This window comes from Carettochelys insculpta, chromosome 4, assembly GCF_033958435.1.
Source record: "Carettochelys insculpta isolate YL-2023 chromosome 4, ASM3395843v1, whole genome shotgun sequence".
Taxonomy (NCBI): Eukaryota; Metazoa; Chordata; order Testudines; family Carettochelyidae; genus Carettochelys; species Carettochelys insculpta.
Window position 1 is genome coordinate 22,872,596 of NC_134140.1, and position 18,105 is coordinate 22,890,700.

General features: G+C 43.1%; 1 protein-coding gene across 3 annotated transcripts in view; it reads left to right on the forward strand.

Annotated features, from left to right (window-relative positions):
* The window catches only part of AFAP1 (actin filament associated protein 1), a 196,308-nt gene that overhangs the window by 129,286 nt on the left and 48,917 nt on the right, over positions 1-18,105 (forward strand). For all 3 annotated transcript variants that reach the window (XM_074992439.1, XM_074992437.1, XM_074992438.1), the window contains 3 exons: positions 8,506-8,595; positions 12,490-12,574; positions 17,305-17,454. In XM_074992439.1, coding sequence (XP_074848540.1) covers positions 8,506-8,595; positions 12,490-12,574; positions 17,305-17,454 — 325 coding nt within the window. The remainder of the gene's footprint in view (positions 1-8,505; positions 8,596-12,489; positions 12,575-17,304; positions 17,455-18,105) is intronic.

Genomic DNA, 18,105 nt, shown 5'->3' on the forward strand with positions numbered 1-18,105 from the left:
CCTCTTCCCCCTTGGGGCCAGTTTACCCACTCCCTATCCATCTCCTGCAACCTTTCCTCAATCCCTCCCAGGGCCAGGGGCTGCTGATCCCCACTATAATTCTTTTCCTGAAGCCCCACAGCTCAATCCAGATGCCCTGTACTGCTCACCTGCAAACCCACACCCCTCTCTGGTGCCCAGAAAGCTGTGCACCACTCATACCGTTCCAGGTGAGCCCTTCACTGTCAGGGGTGTAGTGCTGGACAATTGCAGTGTGGTTCCCAGTAAGCAGCTAGGTCAGGTGTTGGGAGCAGAGCAGCAGATGTGGGCTGAGTGGCGACCTGGAGTCTCGCAGGTCGCTGCTTTGAGGTGAAGCCCTGCCAGTGCATCCACTGTCGCTAGGAGTAGCCCTGAGCTGCATGCACAGCCACAGTCATTCTAAACTGGACTGAATGAGTACACTTCCTCAGCAGCCCAGCTGGGTCTGCTTCCTGCTCCTGGGAAACCCAACTGGCAGCCCCTCTCCTGGTGAAAGCCCTGACACCACTCCTGGAAAGAGGCCCTGAAATCCGCCATGCTAGGCAACTGCTGGCTTGCCTGTGTCTAGAGCAGCCTCTGAAATTTCGTTTATCATAGAAAGTAACTGCAGCAGGGAACTCTTATATGCTATTTTAAAATGTCTGTGCCTATTTATTCCTTAAAAAGTAGCACTGTGTAAGTGTCCTGTTTCCATAATCACTGATTGAAATGTGTCATGCATGTGCATATGGCAACTGACCAGAATGAAATGACATTAGTCTGTGGCATTTTTTTTCCAAAGGAATTTCACTGTAGTTAGCTCCTACTAAATGTTCCGATTTTCCCTGTGCTGTTCTAAACTTGGATTTTGCCTTTGTGAATGAATTGGGGCTTATCAGGCTTTCTTTCCCAGAACATGTTTAATATATCTGTTTATACACAAAACAGATTTCACAGACACGGGCAGAGAGAGTTATTTCCACATACATGACACATTCCTGATCCTTTTTTTTTCTTTTTAAAGCTTGCAAAATTGACTGTTTGCAAAATAGTAACTGTGCTGAGATTGAGACTGGGCAATCTGCAGAACATTTGGAGACAGATTGACAGTAGTTTATTCTGTTCTATCGCACTACAAAGCGTTCCAATCATAAAACTATTTCAAGTACATAGCAAGGCTGCTGTCCTCTCCGCTTCTGAGTTTACAACTTGCTGTAATGTACCGCATAATGTACAACACAAATTGCCTGCTCTAGAACAAGCCTAAAGCAGTTTATGCTGTGCTTACAACAGCTCAATGTTGGTACATTAGAAATATTATTGTTCTGCCTTTCAAAAGTTGGCAAGTCTACCGGGGTGCCCTCTTTGATTGGGCAGATGACCGGGGAGGGATGGCTCAGTGGTTTGCACATTGGCCTGCTAACCCCATGGTTGTGAGCTTAACCCTTGAGGGGGACCACTTAGGGATCAGCGGCAAATAGATTTACAAGAAAAACCTGTCAGGGTTGGTGATAGGTCCTGCTGTGTGAGTTCAGGGGACTGGACTCGATGACCTCTGAAAGTCCCTTCCAGCTCTATGACTATGTCTACACTGGCACAAATCTTTGAAATAGCCGTGCTAATGGCCATTTTGAAGATTACTGATGAGGTGCTGAACTGAATAGTCACTGCCCCATTAGCACTCTTCCAGCCATGGCGCTTCACAAGTGCCACTTTCGAAGGCCCGTGGCTCAGTGCAGCTACAGGGGGGTCCTTTTCGAAAGAACCCCACACATTCTGAAATCCCCTTATTCCCTTCAGCTGATTTGTGCCAGTGTAGACACAGCCTATGAGATTGAATATTCTGCCTAAAGAAAAGTCCCAGACTTGCTGAAGGATTGAACCTGTTTGGGCCCAAAGGAGTGATGTGTCCTTTCTAGTAAGTCTATCAGTAGTTGTGTAGGAACTTTTTTGTTTTTATAGATCATCTCTAATGGTTTGTGTTTAAAATAAATGTAGTCTGCTGAGAAAGAGCTCTGTGGCCACTTGTAACTGTTAGCAATATACCAGTCATAGCCCTTGGAAAGTACAATGCGTAAGTGCCAGCTGTTAGGCAGATTGGCTTGCTGGGGTCATCACAGCTTATGGCAAGAGGCTGTGCAGTCCTCAAGCCCTGGGGCTGGGGGTAAAGAGCCCGGAGAGAGATGCCTGGGTCTGCACAAGAGAGGTGATTGCTGGGAGATTAAAACCTTAGTTGGGTGCCCCTTGTGGGACCACAAAGGGAGAATGCAGGAGCAGTTACCCTGAAATTGTGATGCTCCTCAGTGGTAGAGTCTGGTACACCGAGCAGAGCCACAAACCTAGAACTCACGGGCTGGGGACAGAGATCATGGATTGGAGTGCCTCCCAGCTGATTGAAAGACAGAGGGACATTGAGGACCCCATCCTCTGCCTGTTGAAGTCAGTGGCCAAATGATCTATTCCACTGGACAAAAAATCTGGCACAATTTGGAAAGATCTGTTTGATTGCGAACTCCCGGACGTGACACCCAGGAAGAATCAGTAGTGGCTCTTCAGCACTAAAAATGCTTCACTGGTAGAAGGAGAATACCCCCAAAGCCACTCCTCCCCAACACAACAGTGATCTCATTGCTGGCATTGTTCTTTCCTGCACACATCCATGCACATAGCAGGAGCTCACAGGTTTTTATGGGGTAAACAGTAAGAAGAAAATTAGGTGGAAAATAGCGCAACTTGAAATCTGATGCATCTACCATTGTATTACACTGAAAACAGAACATTCTTGCCCCACCTCTACCCTGCCCCTTCTCTTGGTCCCTGCCTCAGCTCCCTGTAGTGGTCGGCTTGTCCAGCTCCTAGGCAGAGGCTATGTTTATCACTAGTTGCCTGCCCCCACAGGCACTAACCACACAGCTCCCATTGGCTGCAGTTCCATGCTGGAGCTTCCCTGACCACCCCTTCACCTAGAGGCCGCAGGGACATGCTAGCCATTTTTGGGAGCTACTCAAAGCTAGGGAAGGCAGGGAGTCTGTCTTAGTTGTGCTGTGCTGCCCACCAGACTTTTAATGGCCCAGCCAGCAGTGCAGAGTGGTGATTCTGCACAATGGACATTACTTGGGCCAGATTTACATTCCATTTCCCTGTGCAAAAATCATTTCACCTACCTTGGAAACACAACCACGGCTATATCCAGCACATGTAGTTCCCCAAATTTCTGAGATGATTGCACTGTTTTGGACAACAGAGTTAATAGGATCTTTACTTGTCTTCTATTACTTCAGTTTCCACCTATCAAACAGGGATACCATCTTCAAAAATATGTAATTTTGGGTCTACCATGGAAGCCAAGTACCAGTTGTTCTCATGCAAGGATCTAAATTTAAGTATCAAGCTAGTTCATTTTCCTTTGGCCAGAAAAGGCCAAGATTGGTGTCTGGGGAGAGGAAGATTGGACAAGTGATTTTTCCTCTGTGGACTGAAGAAATGGACGTTATCCTTTTTTAAGATAAAATTTTAACAATAGGTCTATTACCTTATTTAAGCAGCTGATTTAAAAAGTTCGGGTATGATCAAACGTGAACAAATAGAACTGTAGTACATGCAAAGATAATTTTAAGGAATTCTATAGGGATGACACCAGAAAGCAGCTGAGAAATCTGGGGTAAAATGAAGTCTAGACAGCAAACCACATAGGCAGTTACAGGCTTACCAGCTAAAGAATGCTTGGTTGAAAGAATAGCTGATGTCACCAGTCTCTCAGAATTTCTGAGCACCACACATAATCAGTACAGATTCCAAGCTGCTGTAAAGATTGCATCAGTAACACTGACATGCGCCTCTAAACTTGCACATGAAATGATGTTCATAGTTAGTCATTGCGACACAGAAATGAGCTTTTTCAGTGGATATTTGAGAATGTGCATGCATTTGTGCAGCCACGGACTTATGCTGTGACTATTTGTTCCACTATGTCTAATTGGCTGTGAGAAATTGCACTTGTTTATCGTGCCACAAAGAGGTAGTAAATGAAGAATTAGTAATACTGCTAATAAAATGGTATTGCAGCAATAGACTTCCTTGTGTGACTTCATGCCTGCAGTCAGACTGGTTCTCTGTTGCAAGCCCTACAAATTAGGCTATATGAAAATTGATCTTTGAACAAACAAACAAAAAAAAAAAGCCGAAGATACTCAATCTTAAAGGCAGTCTCTTGTGCCCAAACATCATGACCATTACAGATACGGAGTAGTTGGGAGGGCCATCCTCTTGTCATTGTAGCATTGCTTCATACAGTGTGTTTTCTAATGTTTGGTCATCAAGCACTTTGTGAAAGACAATTAAAAATCCATTTGATAAAAATATATTCATTTTTATAATTTTTGCAGTGTCACTTTCTAGGGCAGAATTGCACATTCCTAAGAGTCACAGATACAGTTTGCAGTAGGCATGGGAAGAGAACCCAAGAGCACTGACACTCAGGCTATGTCTACGCTAACCTGGAAGATCAGCTCCCTCAGGGTTGATTTTCCGATGTTTGATTTTGTGTGACTAGTAGGGATGCATGAAATGGACCTCTTGGGATCACGACAGACCCTTGTACTCCTTGCGAGATGCAAGGAGTAAGGGAGGTCGATGGGAGAAACTCTCCTGTCGACCTTGTTCAGCATGGATGGCTAAATAAACCATGCACAGATAGGTTGATTCTAGCTACGTAAGTGCCATAGCTAGAACTGCGTATCTGTAGTCAACTTACATTACCTAGTGTAGACACAGCTTCAGTTACATGTTTAGATATTAACTCCTTCCCTAATGGAGTATTCCACTTCCTTGCACATGGAATTGGTTATTTATTCGTTCATGGGCTAAGCTCCTTTTTGTTTTCTGTTTTTTTGGTTTTTTTCTCTCCATAGAAAGGGGTATTAAAACATCTGTTTGTGGAAAATCAAACCAGTAATTACAAGGGGAGCTCTTCAACCTAAAATTGTATCTGCATCCAGAGGACAATGTAGTTAGCTTTCCATTCTGAAGAGGTACCTCCATGTTCGTAACGCAGTTGCAACTGCAGTGCCTAAAGCAACACTAGGCAGCTGCTAACAAACCTCCTTTCACACAACTGAGATCCAGTTGCTGTATATGGCAGTGAGTTTGGTGTTGGTAACACAAACCAGTGCGTAGGAGTGTTGTGCTGATGGAATGTCAGACGGAAGAGAATTTTAAAGGGGATATATGTGGGCTAAAGGTCATCTCCATAGCTGGTAGCTTGTTTGAAGTCTGCTGCCATTCTGCACTCCATCCAGCCTTTGGCATTAGGCAGGGAAATTGGTTCTTTTTCTCTTCAATAATAGGGTTGCTTTTAGAAGAGATGTATCATTGCAAGGGGGAGCAGAAGCTTCTCTTTAGCACTTGGAGAGTGGCATGGGAAGTTATTTGTTCTCTCTCTCTTGGCCTGCTGGGGCTTCTTATGTGAATTGCTAGACAGAGGGATCTTCAGGAGATTTGTCACACTGGCCTGTAAAACACCCACCATTTTGTTGGTATTATACTAGAACTTTAACTGTCACAGGCTAAAGAGACTGACAAACTGAGGAGACAAGGGACTAATTTAGGGTTCTTTTTCTTTATTTAGGATACCCTAGGGTGACATTTTCATGCTTATTTCTTGTTAAAATTTGTTTGAGTGCTCGCTCATATAGATTCCATTGTAGGTGTGCATGTGCCCACCTGTGTGATTGCTGGAGACTTTTGCCTTAGCGATAGCCATAGGGATGGCTGTGGCACCCTCTGGAGGGCTGCACTCATGGCATTGTATACTGGTGCCACCCTCCAGCAAAATCAGTGAAATCAATATGAGCAAGCACTCAGGAAAAAATGGTTCCTAACTGTTTTTCTTCGAGATGTGTTGCTCCTGTCAGTTCCAGTACCAGCCCTCATTCCTATCCGTCAGAGTAGTTGGCAAGAAAGAACTCAGAAGGGGGTAGTCACAGTGGCACCTGATATACTGTGCCATGAGCCCAGCACTACACCGTGCATCATAGCCATCTCTACAGATACTGGTAAGGCAAAAATATTTGAGGTCTGTGCCTGTGGGTGAAAACAGGACTGCAGTGGAATGGACTTGAGCAACATGCCGAGGAACAACAATCACAAAAGGTGAGTAACAGGTTTTTTACCGTTCGTTCATATGACTCCAGAACCTCAACCTCTATTCTACCACTCATGATGAAATCATGACAATTGACCTCACTGATGTTTCAACTTCGTAAGGTGTGAGTATGAACTACAAGCATGTGAAAACAGCAGTTATAATGGCAACCTAGTTGCAGAAGGGGGGTCAAAGCACTCGTGCAGAACAACATGCAAGTGCAAGTTTGGAACTGTGTATAAAACACAGTAGTGCGAAATCATTGAACCAATCTTTACCGGCTGAAGATGGACCCCTTTAACCAAGAATGTGCACATACTGCATTTTTGAATACGCATTGGCTTTAGAGTTTTTAATGAGCTTCCTATGATGGTGCATCATTTTTATTCAAAATGGAATTAAATTCCAATTAAGCACTTTGGGAAAGTTTTCCCCTTAAGTGTGTGAGGTATTTCGAGAATAGCCTTTACTCAAGTGCATGACTTGCACATGCTATTGCTGCCAAATCGTTTCCCTCTGTTCTGTCTGTAACTTGCATTACCATCTGCCCTTGCCAAAATTAACTAACTGTGTGGTGTGACCAGATGCTGAAAACATGAGGCGTTGTGTCGAGGTCATGCAGGAGACAAATGAATGTTCCCAGAAACTGAATGGTCAAGTTTCTTCACAAATAAAACCCTATGATATTTCCACTAAACTGAAACACGAGAATTATATCTGACCATAAATTGTATCTATATATGGTCTTGATGCCAAAGTTGTTCAGTGGTATTCATACCCTGCTATTGATCAGAGAGACTGAGTGTTAGGGTCAGACCACAAGATGCAGAATTACATGAGTTCTGTGGTCCCCAGAAGAGTGTGGGTATGTTTGGGGGGCAGGGAATGAAGGAGGGAGTGGAGTGCTAGCAGGCCAGAGAGGAGAGAGGATCTAGGTTTTGGATGCTAGCCTAGGAAATAAGGGACCTGGGTTGAGTTTTGTGCTGTGCTAACCACTTTCTGTATGACCTTGGGCAAGGCGCTTATGCTTTCTATGTCTCCATTCCCATCTGTTCAGATACTGCAATGATAGGAATCATAAAACTGGTTTGAATAGATAATTGGTTTGCTTAGCCTGCCCTTAAAGACAGGTTCAGCTTTAGTCACTAGAAACAGACATCATTTGATGCCATGTAAAAAGCCTGCAGTATGAAAGTGAAGCTTGTATTCTGGCTTGTGTAAGATCACTGGGTGTGAAAGTTCAGTGGGACAAGTTTTCTTGCTAGATACATCACATTTCACAAGTGTAAAGGCAGGCAGAATTCACAGTTCTGCTAATGGTGCATTAGCCACAATAAAATGCATTTCTCTGTTAGCTAGGTGGACGCTGCTGTGTTAACAGGGGTGTAGGGCTGTAAAACCATACATACGTCACCCATGGATATGATCTGTTAATTAAGGAGGATTTTTATGTAGTCACTTTTCTGGATATGTCCATGCTCTAAGGCCATCCCTAAATCTGCAAGAAAGAACTCCACCATTCCCATCAACACCAGTTACTCCAGTATGGAGACGGAGAAGTGGCAGCCGCATCTGAGAATCAACATCAAATTGCCTGCACAGAGAAAACGGGAAATGCAAAACTCTCTGCTGTTATATTTTTTCAGACCTTATTTTTGAGATGTACATTTTTGAGCTCTCATAAATTCTTTCAAAATCTGCCTCCTTCTGTGATTTTTTTTCCTTCTTTCTTTCCAGGGGAGGTGAACATAACTCACATTTCCTGAGATATAGTTGCAGTTAATATGATCTATGCTTCAGCGTCAGTGTTACTGTGACCACTGAACATCACATAACTGAATATGAAAAATCCATGTAAACCGCACACTCAAAAATATCTGATACAGATCTGCAATTTGGTCAGCACATCATTATTTCTTCATTAGAAAAAGAGCAGCTGGATAGCATACTAGGCAGCAGTGTTGTCCGCTGGCTTGCGGGACCTTGGCTCTAATCCCATTTTTAGTCATAATGAAATGAATTTGGTGGTGTCAGCAGAGTTCATGTTGCAAAACTACTGCAAGTGCTGGCAATTTGTTTACTCAGGAGAGGCTTGAAGATTAGCTAGTCTAGAAACTGAAACCTTTCACCTCTAGACATTATGGCTCCTCCAGGTCATTCATGAAGCAGCTTAGTGAGGCAATGTGGAGAAGCTCAAGCAGTGGCAGCTTGCCTGACATGTTGCCTATGGATAAAGAGAATAATTTCCATGCTGCTGTTTTAACCTTCAGTGATTTTTCTCAAATAAAGTCTTCTAGACAGCAAAATACAGTTTTTTCTGATTTTGGAGCTGTGTGCCACTGAAACCACTTTGCATTCTTTTTAAGGTGGTAAAAGATGTTTGCAGCAACTGCACTGGAGCTGTAGATTCAGATGGACCATCATCTAGCCCGATACACAAGACAGAACTGGAAAAGGTAAAGTTAAAGAAATGCCAGTGCAAATCTAGAGGGTGGTGATGATGTATTATGGAGGTGTTGATAGTGAATGTGAAGTCCAGGTTGCATTTACCCTTAAAGCAGGATGCTAATTAATGATTGAGTTAATGATTGAATTTATTCTCTACATTTAGCACAGTAACTGTAATTTTTTCAGTAAAATACTTGTTGGCTTTTGCAGAGGAAACATTTTAAGATGCCTCATTTTTAGAAATTTTGCCCCATCTTCCTCACATTTCTTTGGGTTCCTCTAGATAAACTGCACAGTCCCCAAAGACTCCAGATTTCTCCCTCATGTTCTTAAAATATTTCTAGCAGGGGCACCCTGTCACAGGCCAAACTCACTGCCAGTGCACCTCCTACTGGTCAAAGAGGGAATCAGCTTGTTCTCTGGCATGGCTTCCACCACACCCACTCAGCCAATGTGTCATCCACTACCGCTCGCTGCTCTACCTTATGCTCTCCTTCGGATGAGCATCACTACCAGGGATCACCAGGTCTTCATCGGGACAGTTCCCTCTGGCACTGTCCCAATGAGCAGTGCTCTATAGCAGTCTCTCTTTCCAGGGGACTCAGCAGTCATATCTGAGGTCACCCACCACTGTGGCCCACAGCAGCCTCAGTCTAGTCCCTCACCTCCAGGGCCAGCTACAGTTCAGAATGGCCACTCTAGCGTGTGGCTGGGTGTGGTGCAAGTGGGAGGGAAGGGACTCGGCCCCACCTGAGTCCCAGCCCAGGGACCCTCTGGCAGCTGCCACGTCCTCCCCTTCTCTTCTCTCACCTTTTCTGTGCTACACCCTGGGCCACTTCCCCTGTAACTCCTTGCATCTTCTGGACCTCTCTATCATGGCCAGCAACATAGACTTACAGAATCACAGGGCTGGAAGGGACCTCAGGAGGTCATGTAGTCCAGCCCCTGCTTCAAGCAGGATCAACCCCCACTAAGTCATCCCAGCCAGGACCTTGTCAAGCCAGGACTTAAACACCTCAAGGGATGGAGAATCCACCACCTTTCTAAGCAACGCATTCCAATGCTTCACCACCCTCCTGGTGAAGTAGTTTTTCCTAATATTCAACCTGCACCTCTCTTTAACTCCTTGTTCTGCCATCTGACACCACCCCTTCAGGAAGTTGAAGGCTCCTATTAAATCACCCCTAAGTCTTCTGTTCTATAAACTAAACAAGCCCAAATCCTTCTGCCTATCTTGTCATAGGTCCCCTTAATAATTTTTGTTGCCCTTTGCTGAACCTGCTCCAGTGCATCCACATCCTTTTTATAGTGGGGGGCCCAACACGGGACACAATATTCCAGATATGGCCTTACCAGTGCCAAATAGAGGAACACTTCTCTAGATCTGCTTGAAATGCTCCTCCTAATGCATGCTAGTATGCCGTTAGCCTTCTTGGCTAGAAGGGCACACTGTTTACTCATATCCAGCCTTTCTTCCACCATAACCCCTAAGTCCCTTTCTGCTATATTGCTGCTTAGCCAGTCAGTCCCCAACCTATAACAATGCTTGGGATTCTTCCACCCCACGTGTAGGACTCTATACTTCTCTTTGTTGAACCACATCAGATTTCTTTTGGCCAGTCCTCCAATTTATCCAGGGAAGCATTAACATGGGAAGCATCAGGCTAAAGCCTCTCCCTAGCTCCCCTTAGCTTGCCCAGTACTGCTCTACTGAGGTGCCTGCTTTAAGTGGGAGCTGGTCCTGCACCTTCCTTGGCCAGGATCTAACTGGCTCAGCTCTTCTGGAGCAACTCCCTATATACATGGCTGCTTCAACAAGCTGCCTTCGGATTGGCTCTCCCCAGGAACTCTTCATCCATTGGCTGGGGTGCTGTGCAGGCTCCCTCCAGCCTGTCTTAACCCCTTCCTTGCACTAGTGGGGTACTGGGGGGTGTGGTAAGAGGGAAACAAGCAGGAATGTGGAGCCTGAGCAGGAATGGGTGATGGGGATATGAAGGACTGGACTGGAGCCTTCCAGAGGCAGTCCATGTTATATTAAGGTTTGTGTACCCCTGGCATTCTGAGGTACTTGTTTAGAGCCCATGAAGTGCTCTTGTCTTGGCACAGAGACACTTGGCTCCCTGACTCATAAAAGATATGGCTACATCGCAGTTAGACCCTTGTGGCTGGCCCATTCCAGCTGACTCAGGATTGTGGGGCTCTTTAATTGTTTTGAGACATTGAGGCTCAGGCTTGAACTCTGGGACCTCTCCCACCTCCCAAGATGCTAGTACCTGGGCTCTTGCTCAAGCCTGAACATCTACAGAGTAAGTGAACAGCCCTTAGCCCAAGGCCCTCAAACCCAAGTCACCTGGTGCAGGCCAGCTGTGGGTTTTTAAGTGAGGTGTAGCCAGACCCTGAGGCAGCAGACTGAAAATCAACAGGATGGCCCTGAATTGGTCATTCTGGGGTGTAATTGTCCACTGTGTTTGCTGCCTCCCTGTGGTTATTCATGAGTAAAACTGTCCTTGCTATCACTCTCCACCCTTTCCATCTATTGAGAAACAATCACATATCAGGCACATCCCATTGTCCTGAAACCCCCAAACCCTAACCTTGCTTTAAGTTATGATAAGTAGAAACTGCATACCAAATTTGGTGCTTCTAAGCTGTTTTCATTTAGTAGGAGTTCTTAAACAAGTGGATTCATAGAAACAAACTCTCTCAAATGTATAGTAGATATGTATATTTTTTCTTTATTTCTACATTCTATAAATGTAGGTGTCTGTTAACATGCTAAACAAGATCAAGTTAAAATTGTTCATATCAGATGAAAGAAATCTTCAAAATGATATGTTAATTAATGCTTTAGTTATCCATTTACAAATGGCAGTTGTACATCAACCAATGCTTTTGGATAGGTAGCATTTCAGAACTTTCAGTGTATGTAAGGAAAAGGTCTGTTTAAGTTTTCAGCATGAATTACTTTGTAACAGGTAGGAAGAAAGTACAGGGTGGTGGGGTATAAAGTGTTCATTGGCATTAGTTTGCTTGCAACGCCAATCTTACTCATAGGTGGTGAAGCCATGAATGAGTTTTAAGTAAATTGTCTCACACACATGCCAATTAATTTTTTTGCCACGGCACAACATACCAATTTTGTTGATGTCACATGTTTTAGATAATAGCTATTTTGTAAACTTTAGATTTTTAACTTTTTATTAGTAATACACACAATTGCTAGTCTCTAATTTCACAGATCTTTTTATAATCTCAGACTTTAAAGCCAAAAGGAGGAACCATTGTGATCATCTCATCTGACCTCTTGCACATTGCAGCCCAGAAATGCACCCTCATAACCTCTGGCTGAGTTACCAAAGTCGAGATTTAAAGACTTCCAGTTGCAGAGAATCCACCATTTATTCTGGTCATAACAGCTAGTTACACGCATCAAATGTTCTGAAATTCTGCCTTTAGAAATGTGCTGTGTTATTGTCACTTGTAAATGCATACCCAAAGCATTGATTAAAGATACAGCACTTCTGACCTAATCTTGTTATTCAGCACATTAATAGAGAGTAACCTTTTAGAATTTAGAAATGTAGTAAAATTATAAGTAACACAGAAGTTAAATGTTAGATTCGTGTTACATGATTTGTCTGTTACTCTTCAAAGAATAAAGAGAGAAAATATTTTTGACAGTGTAGGTCTAATGTGAGTTTTGTTTTGCTTTAATGTTTGTGTGGTGACATAAGGGATCTGTGTAATGTAAATGAACTCTTAATTACCTCATGTTTCTCCTCAGGATGGATGTTTGGCATGTGCTTAATTTAATAATAAGAATAACTTTAATTTGACACATGACCCATTGTGTGGTTAGTGTGACCACATGGGGAATGATCTAATTTATTTTGTCCATGCAGAAGTTGTCCTCCGAGAGGCCAAGCTCAGATGGGGAGGGTGCCACAGAAAATGGAATTGCTGCTGTGTGCAATGGAAAAGAACAAGGTGAATCCCAGATGCAGAGTGTGTTTTAAATATTCTGCATAAAGATTATAGGAATTTTTTATTACTTAGGGCAGGGGTGAGCAAATTTTTTAGGCTGGGCCCCACTTTTTGTCCCTGCATTTAGCAGGGCTCCCCTACCCCCCAACCTATCTAATTTAATCCAAACTGAAGGAAATGTTTGCTATTTTCATACGGGAAAATAAACTTTCAGCACATGTAAGAAAATAAGTATGTGGAATGTAAAAATTTTGTTAACTGGTATATAAATATGAATACACATAAAAACAGTAACATATTTCAACATTTTTAATGAAATGGATGAGCCTGAGATGTAGCAGCCAAACATGCTGCTACCCACTTTAGAAATTTCTGCCCCCTCCCCGCTGCACTTTGCTCACCCCTGGACTTAGGGGAATAGGTAATAATGCTTTGTAAGTAATGCAGTTAGTCTTGTATCATCCCTGAAAGTTGAGTATGTCAAGCTTGAATTATTTAAATCTTTACACTGGTAAATATTAGACTATCTCCGTTCTAGTTAAGAGAACCCTCTGTATCATTAATGTAAGTGACAGCAGGCTCAAGACCCATATGTAACTTCTGCTATGTTCATAAAGTACACACTCTTCTATGGAAGAGCTGAGTCAACCACGAACTGTAGGTAAGGTTTTCTCTTATAATTTTAAACAGGAAAGGTATCATAGAATTTTATAAGAGAAGACAAGAACCATGTATGCTAAATTACTTTAAAATGTTGTGATCCACTTTAGAGTCAGAAATACTGTTCCCAGTCCTTAAATTCCAAGCTAAGGGACATTCCAAATTACATTTCCTGAGTAAGGTCTGTAAAATCAATCCCCACGTTACCATTTTATTTCCCCTTGAAGAGAAGACTCCTGCAAATTGGTGATACCAGCCTAGTTAAGCGTGTTAGCTTGACATACACTGATACTCAGTCTTATTCAAAAGAGCACATTTGCTTTAAATGTTACTCTCCTGCAGCTGTGAAAAGCTAATGTAAGCTCTACGGAAAGCAGTTGCATCAACACTGACTTTTGAACAAGCATTGCAGTCTGCCCTTCCTGACTCAAATGGGAATTTCTTCCCTTTTGGTTTTTTAGCTTGTAATCTTTGTCCAGGGTGATTTTGAACAGATCTCCCAAATGCATACCCCTCAACGGAATGAGGCAAAAGTAGCTCACTGTGACTTCTAAATCCAAAATGTGTTGCTACATTTACATACTGCAGAAACATGCATAAAACTACAGAAGGCACAAAAATGGTGTTGCTGTAAACACTCAAGCCGCTTGCATATCTGTGGTGCAGAAGTCCAAAATATGTACAGAGCCCAGCATTTTCACAAGGGATTAGTGAGTTGAGTGAATGCACACTGTATGAAAATCAGGCCTTTTTGAAGTGTTAGAAGCTGGATAATCAAAAGCACTAGTCACTTGAAACTCTTGGCCTTCAACTCTGTTTTGGTAGAGTCAGACTTTTGTAGTAGTGAAGAGAAAAACAATGACATTTAATGCATTCAGGCATGTCTGTCATCACTAAATAATTGTAAGGGGTTCCAAATGAGATGTAGGATTTTTTTAAATCCTCTGCAACAGTGAGAGTGAAAGCTTAGTTAGGTGTGTGAATGGAAGCTGGCTTCACTGTCCACTGATCTCCATTCTGCTCGCACAGAGCTGCTGCCCCCATGCTACTCCCCGACCCTGCCTCTTGGTCTGTTGTGAAGGTGCTGCAAAGACGTGGCTTACTTGCGAGTCTGTCTTGAGCTTAGGGGATGTATTCCTGTCACAGACTGCAAGAGAAAGAAGTTAGGAGAAGGATAATTTTCTCTGCCTTTCTTCTCCATTGCAGAATAAAACAGCAAGGGGAGTGAAGGCAGAGGAAGGAAGAATATTGGAGTTCAGAGGGGCTACTTTCACTGCATTTTCCCAAAGCTGGGAATTATTCCCTTGCACTTTCCATTTCACTGAGCTTTTTTCCCCAAACACAGACATAAGCACTCCTCTTTCTTCCTTCACCTACTTCACAGCTGCAGATGTTCTTAAGCTGCTGCCGTGTGGGATGATAGCCCATCTTCAGTCAAGTGCTGCCTCCTACTGTCTCCCCATGCTAGTGATGATATGAGCAGAGGGGATGTTCTCCTTGTCTAGAAATTTGGGGACTCATTGCATGTAGAGACAGTACAATATTCGGTTAGATCAGCCTTGCAGATCTGTGGACAGGCTTTAGTGTTTTGTTCCCCATGCACAGATCATTATTCTACAGAAGATTTTCATATAATCCATTTTTACATCTCCCCCCAGCCCCCGCCTCCCCCCCAGAAAAAAACAGGACTCTGCCTCTGCATAGCTGCACATACAATGGTGGCTGAGTCTCACTGAAAGAGTCTTGATAACAGATGGAATTTCTAATGATTTCCCATGTTAACAAATAACCAAAGCTAAAAAAAATAAATTGTGGTTTGAGAATTTCTAAATTATTTCTCATTTGTGTATTTTGTGTACCTTCTTTCCCCTGAATTTCCAAGTCACCTAGGCTAGGTCTACACTAGAGCTTTTTTTCGGGGGGGGGGAAAAAAAGATGTTTTGTTGACAAAACCCACAGAATGTCCACACTAAAAATGTGTTCTGTCAATATACTATTGACACAACTCGGCACTTTTGATGACAGCCTTCTGCCTCTCCCCAATGAGGCAGAACACTTTTTTTAACAGAATCTGTCAACAAAAAAACGTGTGGATGCTCGGGGGAGCCCTCCGTCGACAGACAGGCTTCTGGGTCACTGGGTAGCCATGTCTGCTGTGCTTACAGTTCACTGTTCTGTCATGAGAGTAGCCAACCAGTCCAGCCACAGAGCAGATTGCTTTTTCAATCCGCTTTTATGTGTGGACACAGTCTGTCAACAGAAGGTTTTTTTGGAAGATTTCTTCCAAAAGTGACTTCTGTCGACAGATTGATGTAGTGTAGACATAGTCCTAATTTTACTGTAATTTTTCTATCACAATTCTGGTTAAGTCAGCATTTCACATTTCAGTTCATATAGGGACCGGGCACAGGGACAGGGAGCTCAGGTCACACCCACAGTGTTGCCTGTATGCCTGTGTGTGTGGAGAGATGGAATGGAAACACAGCTCAGCTCTGTTACAACCACTAAGTTAAATTTCATTTCCTGTCAAAGCCACTTAGGTTCAACTCAAAATCAGCCTTTGTTTGCAAGAATATTTAGCCAGGACTGAGTTTTATATTGTTGATGAAATGCAAACAAGATGATTGTGGTTTTGATTTCACTAAGTTTTGTGTAGATCTTTTTTTTTCCCAAGTCATTTAGCTACTTTTGATAATAGTGTCCCCAGCACTGATCTTGTTGACTTCAATGGAAGCAAGTTAAGTTCAGCTCCAATCCTTATGTTCATGCCTATTGTAGTGATACAGGAAGTTTCCTGATGTATCAATTAGATCTAGTAAACTATTTTTTCTGCACTGCCCTTTCCATAGTCAGTGGGAGCTTTAAGTGGTCTTGATTATTCCATTATAAAGGAAAGTTATCTTATAATAAATGCCCTTCCCAAGGACCCATTCTGATCTGTGTAGTTAACCTTGACCTCGTTCCAAAAGCAGGTATTTTTACCAGGCATAAACTTACTGGGAGAATGGTCTGATTTGTTGCCATGAAAATACAGTAGACCCCCAACTTATGCAGTGGTTGCATTCCTATGCAAACCTGCGTTAAGTCAAATTTTGCATTACTCAGGGGAGCCAGGAAACTGATCAGCAGAGCAGCGCTGGACTGTTTCCTGTCTCCTATGAGTGTCATGGACCTGGAGCCTGATTCCCAGCTCTCTGCCACTCACAGGAGACAGGAAACTGGTCAGGGCAGCTGTGCTGGTCAGTTTTCCTGCTCCTGTGAGCTGCGTATAGCTGGAGCCTGGCTCCCAGTTTCCTGATGCTCTCAGGAGGCAGGGAACTGATCTACCCAGCAAAGAGTCAGGCTGCCACCCCTGACAGGAGCAGAGAAACCACATCTGTAAGGGATGGTGAGAGTCAGGCTGCCACTCCTCACAGGAGCAGTTTCCCTGCTCCTTTCGGGGCGGCAGCTGAGAATCAGGCTCTCAACTGCCCCCACTGTCAGAAGTGGGGAAAGTGACCATTGCAGCAGCCCTGGTCATTCTCCCCTTTCCTGTGAGTGGCGGGGAGCTGGTGCCTGGCTTCCAGCTGCCCCCCACTCAAAGTTGATTTAGTCCAAGAATCACGCAAATTGAATGCGCGTATCTCAGGGGTCTATTGTACTGCTAAGGAACAATGACAGGAGATCATCCAACTTCATTTTTGTTTCAGTGTATTCAGGTTTAATGCACAGCATACAGTTACCTTAAGCACATTTCTGAATTAGAAGATGGCTATACTGGAGAGATGCAATTAGACTGATGAATTTAAATAAGCTTGCTTTTTGTTAATTTTAATTTTCCATGTGTCCTGTTTTTGATATTCTACAAGTCATGTGATACAGGCACTGGCATTAATTAATGGTGTTTGCAATTGTGTGTTTCTTGTCAGAAAGCAGCTGCTTTGTCCAAATGCTTGTGTTAATAATGAAGTCTGTTTTGTGCATGCTTGCAGAATTGCTGTGCAGTTGTTTTCCTTTCTTTTTTGACCACGTGGCTTAATATAATTGGCTTTGTTCAAACATACAAAGAATTCATATGTTTGTTTTCTTGATAGTTAAACGGAAGAAGAGCTCCAAGACGGAGACCAAGGGTACAGTGACTAAAGTAACAGGGAAAAAAATAACAAAGATAATTAGTTTAGGAAAGAAAAAGCCATCAACGGATGAACAGACATCATCAGCTGAGGAAGATGTTCCAACATGTGGTAAGTGATTTGACTGCTTAGATTCTCAAGCTTATGCTGCAACAAAATCTTATCTTAGCAGTTCATGTACAATTGCCCCATTGCAAAGGCTGTCCAGCTGCTTAGTATTGTGTAAAATTTCATAAGACGACAATTTTCTCACAGGATGTTTCTCCACTCGGTCCTGATTCCCTTTCCCTGTGGGAACCATACTGCTTGATAACATCAGGATTGTATTTAAATGTTTAAGGAAACCAGCTGAGAATGTGATAGGTGGAGTTCCGTGCTTAACTTTTCTATCCCAATTTTATTCTCTCTCCCTGCCTCTAGGCATGGGCATACGTAGTGCTGACCTTTCCCTCATTTCCAACATCTTTTTCTTTCCAGGACACTTTACAATTAGATTTTGTTTTCCTGTTTTAATGACAACTCCATATGTGAACTCAACTTACTTTAAACCAAAGAAACACTTTAAAAGAAAGCCATGAAGAAGCCATACTGGGTTCAAAGGTGTCCAAATGGATTATTTCCCCTCATTAGATGATCAGAAAAGTTTTTGGAAACTCTAAAAGAGATCATTCATTGGGCAGCCGTTGGCAAGCCTTACAGATAGAAGCAACTCCATGGACCACGTCGTAAACCACAGGTGGTCCACAGAGCACAGCTTGAGAA